The following is a 19,634-nucleotide window of genomic DNA, read 5'->3' on the forward strand; positions in this document are numbered from 1 at the left end:
CCTATGCCCTGGCAAAATTCTGTGGTAAGCCCTAAAGTCTGCCTGATCTCATGTTCTGATTTATTCTGGAGTCCACTTGTCCACTACCAAATCCCTGATATCCTTTATGTGTGAGATTAATTACGCTCAACACTACTCTCATTGTGTTACGGGAGGATTTCAGCCTTCTGGCTGCATCATCCACTGGATAAGAAACTGAATTATGACAACAGATGTATAAACACCTCTTCTGCTCGTGTTGGGATTGAGCTAAACGAGTCCCTTGACTTCTTTGTCTCCCCTCCTGTCATTTCTCTGATATCCATTATCATGATAAACTCTCCAGGGGGGGAAACTGGGTTTGAAGTGCCTAGTTCAGGGGGAGATTAATCTCTTTAAATGCTACTGACATATAAGTAATTGTAATAAACCCTTGACAGCAGGCTGCTGATCCACTCAGGCTGCTGCATTACCATGCTGGTTAATACTGTCCCACTGGCTCCTTCATCCTGCCTCCCCCGGGTCCCATCCTGTCTTGATGCCCAGCCTTGAGCAGCCACAGGCACTCACTTCTCTTGGTCCGGGTGCAGCGCTCCGGCTTGGCACCAGCATGGCATGGGCAGAGATGTGGTGGATTCTGCTTTGCCTCTGGAAGACCAAAAGTGCAGGCGAATAGGGTGCGTGATATCTGTGAGGTGTGTGAGCGTTGCAGCAAACATGCATTCTGCAAAGGCGTTTTGGTGGGGACACAGGGTGACCATCCCCGGCAGATAGGTTAGTCCCTGCTGTGTGGCCCCTCCTGTGCCTGTGTCATGGGGCAGGTGGGATCATCCCAGCTGGAAACCTTGCTCTTTAGTGTGTGTGGTGGGGAGGTGTTGCTTTCAGCTTGTTCACTTCCCAGTATTAGCCCAAGCAAATGTTGCGCATTGTCATTCAGAACGTAGTCCTACAAGTTTTAGGTTGGGTCTTTCAAAAGACAAGTTTTAGGTTGGGTCTGCTGAAACTAGAGTAGTAACTCGTGCCTGTTTGCGTGTTCCACTACCATTTTGTTTAGGTCTGTATGAACAGGATTTTATAATAATTACAGGAATTATACTGAATTTCATTCTTCTCTTGAACATTGCTTAGACAAATGATTAATGTTGAGAGAAGCTGCAGAGGACAGTGACCACCTTCTAGTCATTAGGAAATAGAAATCAGATCTAAAGCTGTATCCAAAATTAATCTGGCTTTATGGAAGCAAATATTCATTCCCCTGCAGAAGGATTTTCCAGTCTGACAAGTGTCTTGAAACTTGGAGGATCATTTGAATTGTGAAGCTGTGATATTTCCCTGGGTGAAATCAGTTGGTTTGCTTGTTTCTGTTTCAGCTGTCTAAAATTAGTGATAGAATTGATGCTGTTTTATCTTTTTATGACTTGCATATTTGTGTTCCTCAGATAAATGGGAAGCCCCTGCAGTACATTTTCCCTCACGCAAGGCTCAAACTACTGAGAGACCCGAAGGATCACACAGTTTCAGGTAAAAAAACCACAGCCCTCTACGAGACATGTTAATTAATTTGATTAGCGTGAATCATGCAAAAGATTTGCAGTATTAAAAATAGTTTCTCTGTCATAGGCAGCAGGGAATTCAGTGGTCATTTTAAATCTTGCTAGTTGATTGTAACAGAAAGCAGCAGTGCAGAAAAAAGGTCACAAGATCTGTTTGAGATATATAAGCCATCCAGACATTAAAAACAGAGAGGAAATCTGTTGTATTATACATATGAGCAGTCTGGTTTGCTGTTGCTTTTTATGTAACTATATTCTCTGTATGAGAAGTTTCTATAAAACAGGCTTGGGTAGGTGTTCAGCATGTACAGAACCGAGAATTTTATTCTTTCTGTACTGGAACTTACAAGGGGGTTAGCAGAACAATCGGATCCCATTTTTCGGTGATCTCTTCACATGGAGGCATTTATCACAGGACTTCAGATTTATTCTGCTTTCCCTGGTGCTAACACAAATGTTCATGTAAGTTTGACTCTGCTTGCAAAGGCGATGAAAGTGGCAAAGGTTACAGTCGCTCACCTCCCGGACTGTGAGCGGGAGCGCAGTGTGATGTTTTCATGTATCAAATTGTAAAAGGCTGCCAGTTACTAGAGCTAGCACAGGTAAGGTCTGTCTGTCCAAGCTTTTGGAATTGCCCTCTTTCTCACATCTCATACTGATAAGGAACTCAAAGTCCTTTTTAATACGCTCCTTGTCTTTTTTCAGAGGTACATGCTCGAAGCGGTTTTGTCATGAAACCATCAGACTCTGTTTTAACTTGCTTAAAAAATTCTAATAGCATGTGTCAACCTCTTTTTCTAGCAGAAGTATTTACTGACTTCCAGCTCTGGTGTTCCCTCAAGCATTAAGTATAAAGTGGCGTGAACTTAACTGAATTGCTAAATATTGTTTTCACAGGGTTTCTGGCAGTAAAATCTTGATCACTTCCATCCCCAGTATCTCCCTCATAATTAGGCTGTTAAATGAATGCTCTGTACACGTTATGATGTATTTTCTTGCTAGCCAGTGTAACAACACCTGGTGATGATTTCAGGATACGGAAAGACCCCCAGACACACACAGCAGAGTCTGAAAGGAGCCACCTGGTCGGCTGATGTGTCAGCCCCTGCTGCCCAGGGCCCTCAGTCCCTAAGGAGCTCCTTGACATCCTAGTGGGGATGGGTGCCCTGCAGGGTGATGTGACGTTGTGTACCAAGCTGCTGGCTCACTCAAGAACAAGTGGAACTACAACCACACAACTGTGCATAGCTCGTTATTTAATGCCTCTGACGGCCTGCTCTCCTCTGTAAAATTGCTTATTCTCACGCAATGTGAATTGTCTACTCCAGACTATCTGCCAGCTCTCGTGCTGACAGCCACAGCAATGTACTGTGCATCGGTGTAAATGCCTTGTAAATGGTGACTGGGAAACCAAGGTGTAGGTATTGACTTCCCATTGACTAACGCCCTGCACAACATGAGATCACACAGGATCAAATATTTACTCAGGATCCTGCTAAGGTTTCATAGCCCACCCTAGGACTGCTGGCTGCTATAGCTGTGATGTAATGTACCTACATTTTAATTGGATTAAGCAAGCTTGGCTATGTGTCTACAAGCTGCAGTCATACTTTTGGCTTTTAGTCCAGATACACCTTTGGAGACCTGCACAGACATACTTCTATATGATGTACTTATAGATTTCCCTACAGGTGTGAAAAGGCTTAAATGCTTTGTACAGAAAAGAGCCAAAAGTGGAATAGGATGCCAACAGGGAAGATCTGAGCCAGAAGAAGTTGTATTTTTTGCACCTTGTACGTCTTTGAAGTACTGTGACTCCTTGACTTCATACGTCCCTTCCTCCCCCTCTCTCAGTGTCTGAAGAATTAAAGTGCACGGAAACTCTCTTTAAATATGCAGTGCTTTCTGCTTAGCCTTCACCTTTCCAGATGACATTTCTCAGAGCCGCACACATGGGTTTTATTTATTTTTAAAAAAAATCAATTCTGATTATTCTCTGCAAACTAATAGCCAGTATCTTTGTTCATTAACCAGACAATTGCTGTTAACCAGAGGCAGACTTAGAAATCTATTATACAGCAAAATTTGCTTAACATATTGGTACATTAAACAACATACACTCTTACTCCACCACAGCTACCTTGCTACAAGTTTGTTGGATATTCATCTAGATGCCATGATTTGTTGGTGTGTTGGCCAGCTGGTTTCTTTCTTTTTCTTTTTTTCATTGTTTCTTTCCTTACTCACATTCTTCTGCTCTCCCTTTCTCCTTCATCCTCTCTTTCTTACCCAAAGTACCAAAATGTTGCACAGGCAGAGGAAGACTGTATGTTAAAAAAACCAACCACCCTCAATAAAGCTCACATGGGGTGTCAGATCTCTCCAAGAGGACAGCCAGTCACTGTCCACGTGCTGATGGGCGTCTCTCTGGCAACCATCCTTTCAGTACAATCTTCAGGGCAGCCATCCTTTCAGTAGCATCTTCAGGGTAATCATCCTTTCAGTAGCATCTTCAGGGCAACCGTCCTTTCTGCAGCATCTTCAGGGCAAGCACTCTTTCAGCAGCATCTTTGGCTGTATTGGACAAGACTACCTGAACCCTTGCATTGCTGTATTCTTACAAGCCAGCTGGCCTGTGGTCCTGGGTGGCCACAACAGCATATGCATCATCTGTTGTCTCTGATTATCTTACAGGATGTACAGTGTGTACATCCTCTGTCTTCGCTATGCACAAAAGCCTGTCCTATGCGATCATTTCTGCACATGCAAGAACAGTTTCTGCTGATGCTTTAAATGATCTATGTGCAGTTTTGTCAGTTCAACAGCAGGAGTTGCCTGGGGAGTTGCTTGAGACTGACAGGTTCTCCTCTCAGGGAATTAATGAATGCATCTTAAATATACAAATGGGGTATCTTAACTGGTGCATATCCAGCAGGAGCTACATGGGGAAATCTCCCGATCTGTCCACAATTCCCACTTGGAGAACTCCTCTAACTGTTGATAGCTGCTTTGTTGGGAAGCTGGCCATTGGTTCAGCCCATCACCTCATCTCACTGGAGAGTTCCTGGTCCAGCCTTGGCATGAATGACTCAGGGTGCTGGGTCAGCCCAGGGACCTGGCTATACAACACCTGTAACTATAGGGCAAGCTTGAATTTCATCCTAGTATCATTGTTATAATTTGAATTCCATAGATCTCATCACATACCTACCATACTGGAGGTTACTTCCTGTTTATGGATCCAGAAATTGTCAAATCATTAATATTAATAATAGCAGTGCCAAATTACTTAAAATTCAGGCTACATCACTACGTACTATGTGCAGATGCATTCTGTTTATTTACTTTCTTGATTAATAGAAACTAGCTCAGAGGTACAGATGCTTTTGATGCCTCTTAGATAATCTAGCATAATTTTAAACACAAAAATATTTTCTGCAAATTTTAGCATGTGAATGAGGTTTTTAAGGAGCAAGGAACCAGCCAAAATTGCGATGGAAAGAGAATAGTAGCTCTGAATGAAAAATAAATGTATACTTGCTCGCTGGACTCTCTCTTGAGGGTTCTTGTTTATCAGCATATGCCATCATCTAGAAGTCACATCTTTTGCTTTCAAGGTGTGCAATATCCCCCTCCTCAGGCAATGATGATAGATATGAAGGAATTGTCAAGGATTTTCTCTGCAAAGATCAATTAATAATTTGCAATTTAAAGAAAAAGAATTGGCATCATGGTTATGCTGAGTTGCAAAGCAATGTTGGCAGTGATTAGTGAATGATAATGTAGCAGTGTTTAACGCTCCAGAAACTCACTGTTTGTTTTCACTGAGAATCCGTTGCTCCTTTTGGATCTTTTAGCATAGCAGCATAAGCACTGTTTTATACTGCCAGAATTTTCTCTTCTGTTCTTTAACATGTCATAGTTATAGTTGAAAAAGTCAAGAGAGGACATGGCTATTGAAGGTAATGAAAGCATTGGCAATACCTTTGGAAACGTTGTAAAGATAAAAACTTAACACTGTGTCATTCCTGATCAGAAAGCTGGGTGATAACCCAACAAGGTAGACACATCTCAGTAGGTCTATAGGTGCAATGAGTTCACTCAAAGGTAATTTTTGCTGCTTTACTTCACTTACTTTACTTCACAAGGAATTCTTCCCTTTCAAAAGGTAGGATATTCTGTGTTTCCAGGCAGCAGAACATACCTTTGAGAACCCAGGCTGCCCATATTGCACAACATCCTCTTCAGTTCTCATGAAAATAAAAAGGCAGGGAAGCATTAAGAAAAAGCTGTGAACTTTACAGTAAAGAAGAGAATTAGACTGTGGGAGAAGGCTGTGTCCCTAATCTTCACTTCAGCAGTGATGTCAGTGAAACACTAAGAGGATGACGGGGTAGCTGTGATGCTACGTACACATCAGAGATGCCTCATACTGTCCATAAGGATCATTGATTCCTGTACATAAAACTACGCTTCTGCAGCATGCCAGCTCATGGGGTACTTATCCTAAAAGAGAGGAAGAGGATTCAAAGAATTTTCCTATAGCAAGGCCTTACTGCTATAGATAGCCTGTAAATAAATAACCGTATGTATTTAGGGTTCTTTCACCTGCAAGTTCAGCAAATTCAGTTCTTGCACCAAAATACTGAAGTATGGTGAGTATGTGACTACTAATCAATTAAAAACCACATTAAATATAGTCACAGTCTGTGTCTTGAATATGATATAGTAGTGAAAAACAGAGGGTGAGAAGTGTAACCCATCTCTTCTCCTCATACTCTTTTCTTAGAGGATAACTCGTCCTGTTTCTTTGGTTTAATGTTGTGAAGAACTAAGATAATACTTTGCACAAAACCCCAGTACCCTCCTTTAACTTGTCACTGTCGAAGGATTTAATCCCTAATTAATGGCCATCATTGCCTTAAACATTCTTTCCTTATCAGAGATGTGGTACAGAAGGTAAAACCCCATAAACAGAAAGGGACATAGCCGTTACAACCAGGCAATGTCAGAGATTTTCCACTGAAGTCATATAGCAGTAAGTAAGGACGGGGATGGAAATAAATAAGGAAAGATGTCTTTCTGTGTCTTAAAAGCAATCTTAGAAAGAACTTAATATCATTTGTCTTTTATATATATATGATCACAAGCAATATTTTGGATTTGTTAAAAACATTTTGTTGAGATACAGACCATATATTCCATGTTGATGTGCCTTGTCTCTAATTGAATTTGAAAAGCACTAGTGTGTGTACTTAAAATACTTTCCCTGAACCCTTTTTGGCTGCTCTGTTGTTTATTCACTTTTCAGTGTGTGAACATCTGTTGAAGGATGTCTAATAAGATGAGTGGAGGTAGTTGAGAGTGAAATGTATCTACTGGTTATAAAGGTCCAGTTTCCTTTCATAGTTTTCAAGCAGAAGGGGCTGCAGAAACATATCGCTGCCACGCTGAATGTTAGAGCTCAGTCGGCCTCCCAGGTTTCCATGGAAAGCCAAGAGAAAAGCTGGCATGTGAGAATGAGATTCACAGAAGACAAAGCAGAATTTTCTGTGTTGGAGATAAGGGATGCAGACCAGCACTTTCTCATGAAGGAGTAGAAGACAAAACATTCAGGGCTGCATAATATTGATGAGACAACTGATAAAGGACACCAGAAAAAGTTAATAATGCAGAGAATGTCTTGTAGAGATCTAAAATTAGATGAGATGAACAGATATGGCTTATATACGAAGAAGTTACAGAACAGTCAAAAGACTTGTAGAGGACATTATTTAACTATTCACAGATTTGTACAGGTCTTTGAAGTGCACTAGGTGTACAATCTGAATGCAGGATGATTAACATTAAGACCTTCTGATTCTGCAGGTCACTGACGCAAAGAAAATGTTCCTTGTGAGTTGGTAGAACTCTGAGGTTCTGATTGTCTCATAGCATCATTGCACTGAGCTAACAGGTGCAGCATTTGTCAAGTGAAACCTTTCTTCTTCATTATCTGTGTTTCTGATTTTTTTAAAAACTTTAATATTGTTTACAGGTAATACGCACTCAGTGCCTGCATGTTTGTTTGCTGGTTTGCTTCAGTAAAGAGAAGTTGAGGGAGGGGGGTTGTCAGAATTTTTTTTTTTTTTAAATAACCTAAAGTTTGCCAGAAATTTTTCTCATTCCTGAAGAAATCTATTCAACAGGGAAGGGAGTGAAGCTGACGTTAGTCAACGCTGATAAAGCCAAAGCTGTCTGAGGATAGGTACCCCAAAATTACATGAATTTTATAAAAAAAATTTTGTTTTTTGTAAAAAACACCCCATGCAAGAAGGTATCATGTGCCCCATAGTCATTAGAATACGTATTTATCTAAAGGAGATACAATTTCAGGAGGCAAAAATGTAAGACTTATCGAAGTGCTAATTTGCGTGTTTATCAGAAATTTTCTTTTTGTTTTCTGTAAAAAATGCTTATATGTGGCTGCTTGTTGATGTGTTGGACAGCAGTAGTCATTGGCTTGAGAATATACTATTTTCTCAGGAAAGACAGAAAATTTCCCTCATTTGACAGCTTCTTCTAATGGATAGAAAAAATTGATATATCATTCTCTTGATATAGAAGTGAAGACTGCAGTGTTTAAAGGAATGAGGTATGCAGGTAAATAAATTACCTTTATCCCTGTCACATAAAAAACCCTGAATTTTGAAGGGTTAATATCAACAAAGCAAGCTGACTAGTAAATTACTATGCACTTAATTCATATGGTGTTTTTCTTTTGCAGTAGTCAGTTGAGTTATTATAAGAAATACTCATTTTGTGTGAGACATCAAATGAGTATATCACAAACAAGATGTGACATTCCAAGTCTTACAAGGTTTATGCCTTGTCTTTTTTTTTTTTTTTTTAGAAAACCAACTAAAAATCCTTTCGTCAACTCCCCCTCTTTAAAATATGCAAAATGTACTTTTCTATGTTCCTTTTTTTTAAGTATTATTTTTCTATTATTTTTTTCATTACCAACCTCAGCTCAGTACAAGAGAAGTAAGGTACTTCATTACTTAAAGACGTGAGTTTAAACCCCACTTAGATAAGAAGTGATGGCAAAGAGTTACTGACCTCATTCAGCAGCGACTGATGTCATCAGGGACAGAGCATGTGCAGTTCATTGAAGGTCTCAACGTGCTTTAGCGAACAGTTCCTATTTCCGAACACAAAGCTAGCCTGTATCTGCAGACTGAATGGTTGTAAGAAACAAACTGTCAAATGGCCACGCCATCCTTCCTGGAGACAGTCTGAACAGCTGCTCTGTGATACCCCTTCTGAGAATAAACCATAAGCTTCTGTCTCTGCCATTGCCAGCTTAGGATCTTTTCCAAGCAATGAGTCAAAAGTTAATTTGAAGTTTAACAACAGGAGAACTACAATTCCTTCACTTATTTTGTGTAATTTATATGAATATTATAATGTTTTTAAGGAATTGTACACCAAAACTAGATACTGTGTTTGTCTTTGAGAAAAGAAGGAGAATTCAGAGTATATTACAAAGACAATACATGATTGGAAGTATTGCTTGTTTTGGACGAATGGCATTTTACAACTTACTGTTCCACAGATTCTTCCCCATTCATGGCAGATACTCATGCAGGACTGTATCAGTTGATTCCTTGGTGCAGGAGAGTCATCTGGGTGAGATATTCCTTTGGTTTTCCCTCAAGAGAAATTATTTAGTGTACAGAGGCTTTGCTGGGTGGCTGTTAACCACAGGCAGTATCATCACTCTACAGATTCCTCAAAATGTTCCCCATAATGTGTGCACTCCCTGTGGTGTCTCCTGTCCCAAAGGAAGCGGTAGAGTGGAGTAGCTTCTATTTAACCATCACCAACACACGTTTGCACAAACACCAGACAGATTTGCTCTGCTCTAAGAAAATTATTGAGGAGTTTAAAAAGTTGATTAATTACATGAGCACTTGTCTGCAGTTTGAATGACTCTATAATAGCAGGGCATTATGCCAAGTCTGTAACACAAGATCAGCACACAGAATTGTAATAGAGAGAATTTACATGCTAGATCCTCAGGCCTTTACTTGGTGTTTTCATAACAAAATATAGATAGCCTCAAAAGCTGGAGATCCTCTTCCAAAACAGCTAAATAAAACCAAATTATTTGGAGTTTTGGTCCAAGATGTTAAGATAACATCTTGCTAACAAAGCTCATTCCGTTTACCTAGGACTGAACTATCATTTGCTAATAATAGTTGCTAAGACATCGCTAATATGCCAATTTCATAACATACCAACTAAGCTGTGATATTCCAGCAAAGCATCTTTTATGTTTTTCTCTGATGGCAGGGCTGCCTGACATTAGGTAGGAAACATGAATAAAATCTATTCAACTATTCTCTTTCATTGAGAAGAACATTAATAAAATGCTTGAGCTAAAAACAACTACTGTAGCACTAAAAATACCGCAGGGATTGATTTTTTTACAGTGAAGCCATGAATGATCGACTGACACATTGGCTGAACAGACAAAAGTTTATTTTTATGGTGGATTAATCCTCATAAGAATCTGTAAAGTTTTGTGAAACTGGACTGAAATTAGGGTATTGCAGTAAATGGAAAGGGACTTTAGACTTCGACTATTTTCTTACATTAAATTTTAGCCTGGAATTGGGATGTAAAGGTCTGATGTCTGGGCAACTAGATGAGTAAAGAATTGGTCAGATGATTGGGTTTTGAGGACAGTGGTTAATGGGCTGTGCTTTTCCTAGAGGCAGGTAACAAATACCACAGAAGACCCTGTCATGGGACCATTTAATAACTTTATCAGTGACACGGAGGAGATGATGGAGTACACTCAGATGACATCAAATTGGGGGAATACACTTGAAGGCAGGGCTGCCATTCAGAGCGACCAGGACAGGCTGGAGGAATGGGCCAACAGAACCATTATGAAGTTGAACAGGATTAAGTACAAATCTTGTACCTGGAGACAAAGAGCCCTGTGCACTGATGGAAGCTGGGGAGAGACTGGCTGGGGAGCAGGTCGGCAGAAGAGGCCCTTGGGGGAGGTCTCTGTAAACCACCATCATGTGCCTTGGCAGTAAAGGTGGCCAAAAGCATCCCAGGCCATGTTACCAGCACCATGCCAGTAGATCAAGGGAAGTGACCATCCCCTTCTACTCAATATGTGTCAGGCTGTGTCCAGATACTGTGTTTGGTGTTGCCCCCAGCCCACCTCCAACACAGGAAAGACATGGACAAATGGGAGGCAGCACAGCAGAGGGCCAGGGGGGTGGCTGGGGGCTGCAGCACCTGCCCTGAGAGCAGAAATTGGGGGACAGGGCTTGTTCAGCCTGAAGAGGAGACAGTTTCTGGGGGGACATAACAGCAGCCATCCCATACCGACGAGGAGCTTATCAAGAGGGAGCAAGGCTCTTCACAGCAGGATGCTGAGGCAATGGGCATCAGTTAAAACAGGATAGGTTAATACTAGTTGTAAAGAAAAACTTCTTCCCCACTGCACTTACCTATAACTATTAAGATGTGTAAATCTAACATATGTTGTGACTTGCTTAAAAGTCCTTCATTTTAGGATGGGAAAGGGAGTGTACGTGATCAGATACTCACTAAATAAAGTTGTGTGGGCAAGAACATTGCGACAAAGGGAGAGAAGATTCAGAACAGATAGGGAAGGGTCCAGATCATGTTTTGACTGATGCAGTCCTGACAACAAGACCAAGACTGAATGGTCTTTCTGGATTTTGCTAAAGTCTTGAGGTGCTCCGGAGTATAAGTTTACAGTGAGTAAACTCACTAAGTCTGCATTTCTGTGTGCATTTAAGAAAAGTGTCACCATTGGCATATCTTACCTTAGGATACTATCAGCACTCTGCATAGATAGCATGAACTGCTGGCCAGTAGGTAATAGGATGGAGCGGTGTTTCTATTTCCTCTAAACCCTTTCCTCCAGTCTTCCAGCTTCATAAAAGTAATTTATGATAGATATAGCCTTTGTGCTCCCCAAATATCAGCACCATGGTTACTGGAGAAGTAATGCTAAATAAAGGAAAGGAATGCATTCCTTCCTTCCTTCTTAGCTTGACTGTGTGTTAGACAAGTCTGCAACACCCTGGACAAAATTTTTAGCAGGTGTAATAATGATCACTGTTCATTGAAGATAGCAAAATTTTCCCAAATTTATTAAAGATAAGAACAGTCTTACTAGGTCAGGCATAAAATTTGTTTAGCCCTTTGTTGTGGCCTTGGCAGGAGGTATTTGAGAATTTAAGGCCAGGGTAAACATGGTGCAATATTCTCACAGCTTCCAAGAGTCTGTGGTCCAGCCACTTTGTGAAGCAGTGACTGCTGCTTTGCATTTAATAGGGAGCTACTCTTTTCCTAAAGACTTTTGTTTAAGCATTATATTATAACTAGCATATACACCTTACATCTTACATATTGTAGAATATTGTATACAATTACATTTACATTAAATCTGTTGCTGTTTCTCAAATACCAAAGCTGATATACATTCAAAACTAACTTCTTAAACAATGGAGTTTAGTTGTCGGTCAGTGACATTTATTGAGCCACTGTTGTCTATCAGTAAACACCACGAATCTCAGTGCCTACAGGATTTTTATAGATTTAAAGCTACAGTCTACCATAGCTGACACCATTGATTCTGATGTGACAGATCATCCAAGAAGAAGAGACCCGTGTCTTGTTTTCAAGTAGATATGACAAGTGCTCCAAGATGCTAATTCATAAACCACTTAATGATCCTTCAGGATGATAACCAGTGTGCAAATCAGCATGAAGCAGATTTGCAGCTGATATAAAGAAATGCTGTGCTATTAAAACAACTGGAATATATCTGAATTTCATCAGCTCAGGATTTGGCTTCATGTATATTTTATGCTTTAATTGCCAATGACCAAGAAATGCAGTAACTGAGTAGGCTTAATCATGTTTCTAGGAAACAACTTCATTTAAGCTAATTTCATTAGAAAGCACCAAAACAATTCTCCTGAGCACAAGCTTGAAAATGTTAGAACTGTCTAGGCAACCAAGCTCTGATATGGATCATCATGTTATGTATTCCAGAGAATTGCAGAAGAATAATAATGTAAATAAAAATCTAGCCTGGATTTCATTATACACATTACTTTTCCTTCTGATTTCCAAGTACCTGATCTAACTTTGTTTTGTTTGCTTTGTCATGCTTCCTTTCCGTCTGTTCTCCAAACTTCACAGTATTATGATATTGAAGTAAATAGCTTGCATGGAACTTTGAAGTCTGAACTCTCCAAAGAGAATTTGTGGTGGTTTTTTGCTGTGGCTGACATTGCTGTTTCATACAGACAATGGAAGGTGGTGTAAAATTGTTCCGGCAGATAAGGGCCTACCAGCACCCTAGCATATGTCTGGTCTAGATAAGGCTGGAGGAGAAATGGGGAGATAACGTCAGTAAATGAGCACAGGAGAAAGGTGTTTTCTCTCTGTTCACAGCCAAATCGAGTCCAAAGACTTTGCATTATCTGGTGTGATTGATAAGTTCTTATTGCTGTAGCGTAGTATTTTGGCACATTGCAAAATCTTCCATGCCTAATGTCTCATTTTCATTCTTTATCCTCATGCATTTATCCAGTTGCTACCATTGGACCTTGCCCAGAAAAGGTCACCCTTGTGCTTGCTGGCTATGAGTCAACCTTCTGGTTTTGAAATTGGTTTTTGAAAGCGATGTTAGAAAGTGATGAAAACTGTTTTTGGACTTGCAGTTTTTTCCTCCCTCAGTGGTATGTCTGTGCATGGGCTCATGGATCTGAAACACAACACTTATTACCTATGTGGTTTCAACATACCTTCCATTTCAAACTACTCCAAGATATGTGTTGTAGTTCTCATCTGCATTTTGCAGTTTAAGCCCATTTCAGTTTTCCCCATTTTACTTCTGTATAGTTTCAGCTTCAAAGCACATAATATCCAAAGGTGTTTTCACAGAAATAAATCATGATTTTCAAATGCCAACTTGAAGGGTATGCTCTTATGCTCTTAGAAATCCAAATCAGTAGTGGTTTTTTTTCATATCTATCTTAAAAATTCAGTCACCTAAGTCTATTAAAAATTCATCTAACTCTATTTCTGTGACAAGAGTCAAATTGCTGATGCTTGTTACTTACACTTTCCTATGCCAATTTGCACAAACTCATGTGTGATTATTGAAAATTCGTTGTACATTCTAATTGCTTCCTTCCTTTCTTTGCTCATCTAATCAGATAGACAAATTGTTTCATACTTTGAAAAATTAGCCCAGAGGAAATATTTGTTTGAATTAGCACATGAACAATGTTTGCACAGAGCTTCTGGGTCACATGCCTGCATTCTGCCCACGCTGAAGTGTTGCTACTGTATGGGACTTATCTAATAATTCAACAATATTAGTCCGTGCATTTGGTGCTGGAATACTATTTGCTTTTATAAGAGAAAAATCCCTGGAAACTTAATTTTCACCTCTTTTTTAAAGGCAAGACCACCAACACCGGCAAAAGCCTGGTGTACCTGGAATTACTGTTTGTCTTTGCTCTTTTCTTCTTTTTTTTTTTTTTTTTCTTTTTAACCTGTACCTTATGTGAGGGGTTATTGACAGTTTTTTGGAAAGACAAGTCTAATCGTTGCATAGATGCTAAACTAGTTCCAGGAAATCTAGGCTGTTTTTACTCTAAAGGCTGTAGTGGAGCTACTCCACAAAGTAGTAGAAAGATAAGATTTTGTGAGCTTCCCTGTGACCAAAGCAACAGAAACAGATTGGCAGCAATCTGATCTTCATTATCTCCATAATGGACAAAAAAGACCAAATTGTAATTGCAGAGCTCAGGTTATGGTCAGCCTATTCCAGTAAAATAAATTACAGTCTTGCTGCTGTGTTGCTACTGGAACACAAGAAAATACACAAGGGGATACAATTTCATAGTGGTCTAAGATACACTGAGCTGCACAAGTTCAAAATAAGTAAGTGTAATTGGACACAAAGTATGTAATGGTGGAATTAAGGAAAAAGGAATGATGAATTTTTAAAATACTTTTGCACTGATGCTTGCTGGGTCACCAGTGACAGAATTTTTGTCAAGTTGTTGGTCACTACTCAAATATACATTATCTTTTAAAATATATATATTTTTTTATATATATAGTGAATATGTATCACTGAAGCAGTTCGTGATGTCTGGAAGGATATGAAAAGACAAGTGAAATGTCCTTTTGAAAGTCACAAAGTAGAATAATTGCCCAAAAGCAAAAAAAAGAGCTATTAACCATTCAATTTTATTAATATTTTTCTCCCAAGTATGGATTTCTCTCAAAAGTAGCTCTTCATTTATTAGTCACTTGAAATCTACATTAGAATAGAATTGAATAGAATAGAACAGAATAGAATAGAATATTTCAGTTGGAAGGGACCTACAACAGTCATCTAGTCCAACTCCCTGATGAGAGCAGTTCAGGGCTGACCAAAAGTGAAAGCACATTATTAAGGGTGCTGTTCAGATGCCTCTTAAATACTGACTGGGACATCGACCACCTCTCTAGGAAGCCTATTCCAGTGTTTGACCACCCTCTCAGTAAAGAAATGCTTCCCAACGTCCAGTCTGAACCTCCAAAGCTGGTGTGGCTTTGAACCTTTCTCACGCATCCTATCACTGGATCCTGGGGAGAAAAGCTCAGCACCTCCCTCTCTGGCTTCACCTCCTCAGGAAGCTGTGGAGAGCAATGGGGTCACCTCTCAGCTTCCTTTTCTCCAAACTTGACAAACCCAATGTCTTCAGCTGCTCCTCATAGGACATTCCTTCCAGCCCTTCCACCAGCTTTGTTGCCTTCCTCTGGATGCATTCAAGGACCTTCACATCCTTCCTAAATGATGGGGCCTGGAACTGCACACAGTGCTCAAGGTGAGGCTGCACAAATGCTGAAAGCAGTGGGATAGTCACCCCTGTTGACTGGCTGGTGATGCTGTTTGCTGCACCCCAGGATGCAGGTTGCCCTTTGGCTGCTGGGCATGCTGCTGGCTCCGATTGAACCTGCTGTTGGCCAGCACCTCCAGATCCTGTTCTACAGGGCTGCTCTCCACCCACTCATCTCCCAGTTTATACTTGTGCCCAGCATTACTCTGTCCTAGGTACAGGATCCGGCATTTGGACTAGTTCCATTGAATCCCATTAATCATTGCCCAATGTTCCATTCTATCTAGATCCCTCTACAAGGCCTCTTGCCCCTCAAGGGAGTTAAACAGCAGCTCCCATTTTGGTACCATCAGCAAACTTGCTAATGGTGCCTTCAACTCCTGCATCCAGTTTGTTAACTCTTGAACAGAACTGGCCCTAGAATTGAACCCTGAGGAACACCACTGGTGACCAGTCACCAGCCAGATGTAGCCTCACTCACTTTGAGCTCTGCCTCTCACCCAGCGCACCGTGAACCCACCCATCCCACACTTGGCCAGAAGGATGCTGTGAGAGACATCTGAAAATCTAAAATTGAAAGATTAATGTCTGGTTATACCAAAATAGTCTGAGAGATGGGAATTAAGACTCAAAAATTAAAAAAAAAATATCCAAAAACAAAGGGAAAAGAGATCTGAGAAAGCATATGGTTGATGATAATTTATAAACTGTCTGCATTTGAGGTGATAAATTGGGCAATGTCATTGCAAACAGAAGTAGTAAACTGTAGAGGAACGAAGACAGTGGGTTGATCAGCATTGATAACATGCAGCTTTGGCCTTGCCTCAGAGGCAGTGGGTTGATTGACATGAACGATGTGCAGCTGCAGCTTGTTCCTGCCAAGTGGTTAAATAGCCCTGAGGAGTGTGGGAGAGGGGGTTGGATGGAGGAGGAGCAGTGTGGTCTGACCTCTGGAGGCAGGAGATACAGCGCAGACAGTAGAATCTGGCCAATGGTAGAGCCTTGTTGCAGCCTACTGGTTTGTTTGTGCTGCAACAATTGAGGCCCTTCAGATTATGAGACTGAGTGTAATGAGCAGCAATAGCAGTGATGGCTGTGCTGGGGCATGTTTGAAGTTTTGAATAGTGATGGTGGTGCCCAATGTAGTGGGGACAGCCTGCGATCCAGATCGTGTTGAGATAGGTGGGAAGAGCCTGGGAATCTGGATCAGACACCAGTAAAGGTGAGCTGTTGGGATCAAAGAGAAGGAAGCTTAATTGCTGTGGAGTTAAGAAACAGGGTAATGGGTGATAGCGGCAGAGTACATGGCCAGATGTGGCAGCAGCCTGCAGTGGCGGTGGGTCCAGAGTGGGTCTGGCCAGAAGCCGTGAAGGCTGTGTTGGGGTGTGGGAGCAGTGTGGTGCTGCAGGTGGCTCCTGCCATTGCTGCTGCTGCTCAGCCTGGTGGCATTCTTTCCCACGTTTATGTGCTTCTTGAAGGTGTCCCCACTTGTAGAAGAAATGGGCAACCACAAGGATGTTAAGAAGTTTTTCAGGACACAGAATGATGTGTTAGTGCTGTGTTCTAGATCTGCTGCTGCTGAAATCTCACTCGGGTTACTGTCCAGTGTGACCCAAGAGGTGAAAGGACAAGGCACTGTAAGTTCATCAGAACCCCCCTCTGAAGAAAGCAAAATCCCGGATGCTAAGAAAGCAGATAAGAAAGGTGATCAACCTGTAGAAGCTGAAAAGGCCAAGATAAAAATGAAGAAGGAATTCGGGGACAAGTTATCCAAACTGTATTTAAAGTTTATTTGTAAAAAGTTTGTGATGGTTGGTAAAAACATGAGGTATGAAATAAAGAAAAAAGGGGGAATTGTACAGGGATGAATCTGGCTTAATTAACATTGATAATATACAGCTGTGGGCTGGCTTCAGGGGTGGGGAGGCTGGCTGATGTAGATAAGGTGCAGGTGTGGCTGGTTAAGTTAAGTGGTTGGGCAGCCAAGGAAGAAGCAGAGAGAAGAGAGAACATGTGCCCTGAGTGAGGAGAAGGCAGCAGAGGGACTGGTATGAAGAGTATGATGGTATGAGATGGTAAAAGACCTTGTTGCAGCTTGATGGTTGGAGAGTGCTGTGACAGTAAACTCATTATTTTCAATAGATATAGTATAAGCAAATTTGAAATCCCATGTTCACATGAGAAAACAGAGCAGCATGCAAGCAATATTTCTTTGTCAGCCAGAACGGAGCACTTAAAGTTCACTGGGCAGAAAGTAGCTCATTCATTCTGACTGCCAGGAATGGTATGTTTGGTAACTTAAGCTAACTTTTTTCTTCTAGTAACATTTTTGCGACATAGTAATAATGGGGTACTGTTTTCTAATTTAGTACAAGCAGGTGAAATTAAATTAAATACCCTCTGAATTGTTCAGCAAAACCATGTACGAACACACACAGGTAGACCCCTCCCTGCGGCTGTCCCTTAGCAAGCATGCTCCTACTTAGTACATAATGTCAGTCATGCGTTTGACTCGAAGACCTGCAAATATAAAATCACAAGCTTCTTCAAAGTGTCTAGGAATAAAAATCCGTCTATATAGGCGTAGGAAATAATTGGGTTTATTAGCAGTAATATGGCCGGACACCGTAGGTTTTCAAAATTGGAACCAATCTAGGCCATGATTGTCAAAGTTATCTAGCGTGGTTGTCCATTGAATGGCCTCTGAGATCAAGTGCCTTGTGCGCTCATTTATATGGCAAGCCACCTCTCTGCCATTCTGTTACAATTAAGCTGTCAGAGGTAGAGACACTAGTGTAGCGTATCATGCAAAGACTCCAGCCCTTTGGAATTACTCCCCTACGTGATGGAAAGCATCCAGTCCTACTGATGTCTTCAAAAGCCCGTGTGTCGATCGTGTGAGTTAAGAATTAGTTGCTGTGTTCATTTGTTGCATTGTATAAGAATAGTTGTTTACTGGATTTACTGAATTTAGTAATTCCCAGTTGCGAGCCTCAGATCTGTAACATGTTAATGAGTCTTTCCATAGTGTTTGATCAGAAGTCCTTTGATAAATGTGTAGAGCAGCCCATATGAATTTGAGTCCTAATGGACTGTTTACATGCTTTCATAGGTGTATGCATTTGCTTTATGCAACAAGGTGGTGTTTTTTTTAAAAGACTGTATTTTTCAACGATTGTAAAGGACATTTAGACCTATCCTTAGAATGGGGAGTTTGCTTTCTCTATCAAGTCATTATTTACCAGTACTAAATTACAAGATTTCATGAAAATAAGGAAATAATTTCAAATAACTATGCAGTTTGTTCCAATTACACTGAAAAATTATTCTCCTCAATAAAAATAATCTTAGAATTACCCATAGCACAGCCCCAGAGTGACAATATAGCTGTTGTTTAAAACACAGCATCCTTTCTGTATATCAAACAATTTGTGTTCGAAACAAGCCAAGCAGCAACATGTTTAGTTAATCAATTATCATCCATACCAAGTTTATAATTAAAGGGATATTAACTACCCTGATGGATATATCTTGTAGCAGAAATTTAATTATATTCCCCATGCCTGTAATTAGCTTGAGTATTTAGATGGTATTGTTTTATGTTTATTATGTGGGTCCCTTTACGTGTTGTTTAGAGGGCCCTTCTCTAGCTGAAATATTTATACTTTCCCAATTCTTAATTGGCTGTTAAAAGAGAGACAACTGTTCACCTGTTATGTCCAAAGAAAGGCTTAAAAAGTCTTCCATTCTTTTGCATTACATTTGCATTACTTTACGTTCCCAAGTGTAAAGTCTTACAAGAAGCTGACTTTTTTAAAGATGTTCTCAGGTCTCCTAATTACAAAAAAGAAGACAAACACAGAGAGAGGGGGCAAACTGGCTACAATTTTTAGCAAAAAATTCAGGGAACTCACTAGCAAATTTCATGCTATAAGCTGAAGATTCACAACTACTGAAGATACTTAGACGTGCCTGCACGTGTTTCATAGTGGGTTTTTTACTGGCCAGTTTGCACTGGACAAAAAAACCAAAGTAAACTCGAGAGGACATTCTTGCCATATCAAATCTTTTACAGTTGTAACTTACAGATGTATCGTTCATGTTGTCATAAAGTTGAGTTTGCATATTCCCTAAAACTCTTACCTGTTTTGAA

General features: G+C 40.5%; 1 protein-coding gene across 4 annotated transcripts in view; it reads left to right on the forward strand.

Moving 5' to 3' along the window:
* PCLO (piccolo presynaptic cytomatrix protein) overlaps positions 1-19,634 on the forward strand; it is a 402,552-nt gene that overhangs the window by 249,480 nt on the left and 133,438 nt on the right. For all 4 annotated transcript variants that reach the window (XM_027790555.2, XM_055809070.1, XM_027790559.2 and 1 more), the window contains exon 9: positions 1,419-1,500. In XM_027790555.2, coding sequence (XP_027646356.2) covers positions 1,419-1,500 — 82 coding nt within the window. The remainder of the gene's footprint in view (positions 1-1,418; positions 1,501-19,634) is intronic.

Source organism: Falco peregrinus, chromosome 6 (assembly GCF_023634155.1).
Source record: "Falco peregrinus isolate bFalPer1 chromosome 6, bFalPer1.pri, whole genome shotgun sequence".
NCBI lineage: Eukaryota > Metazoa > Chordata > Aves > Falconiformes > Falconidae > Falco > Falco peregrinus.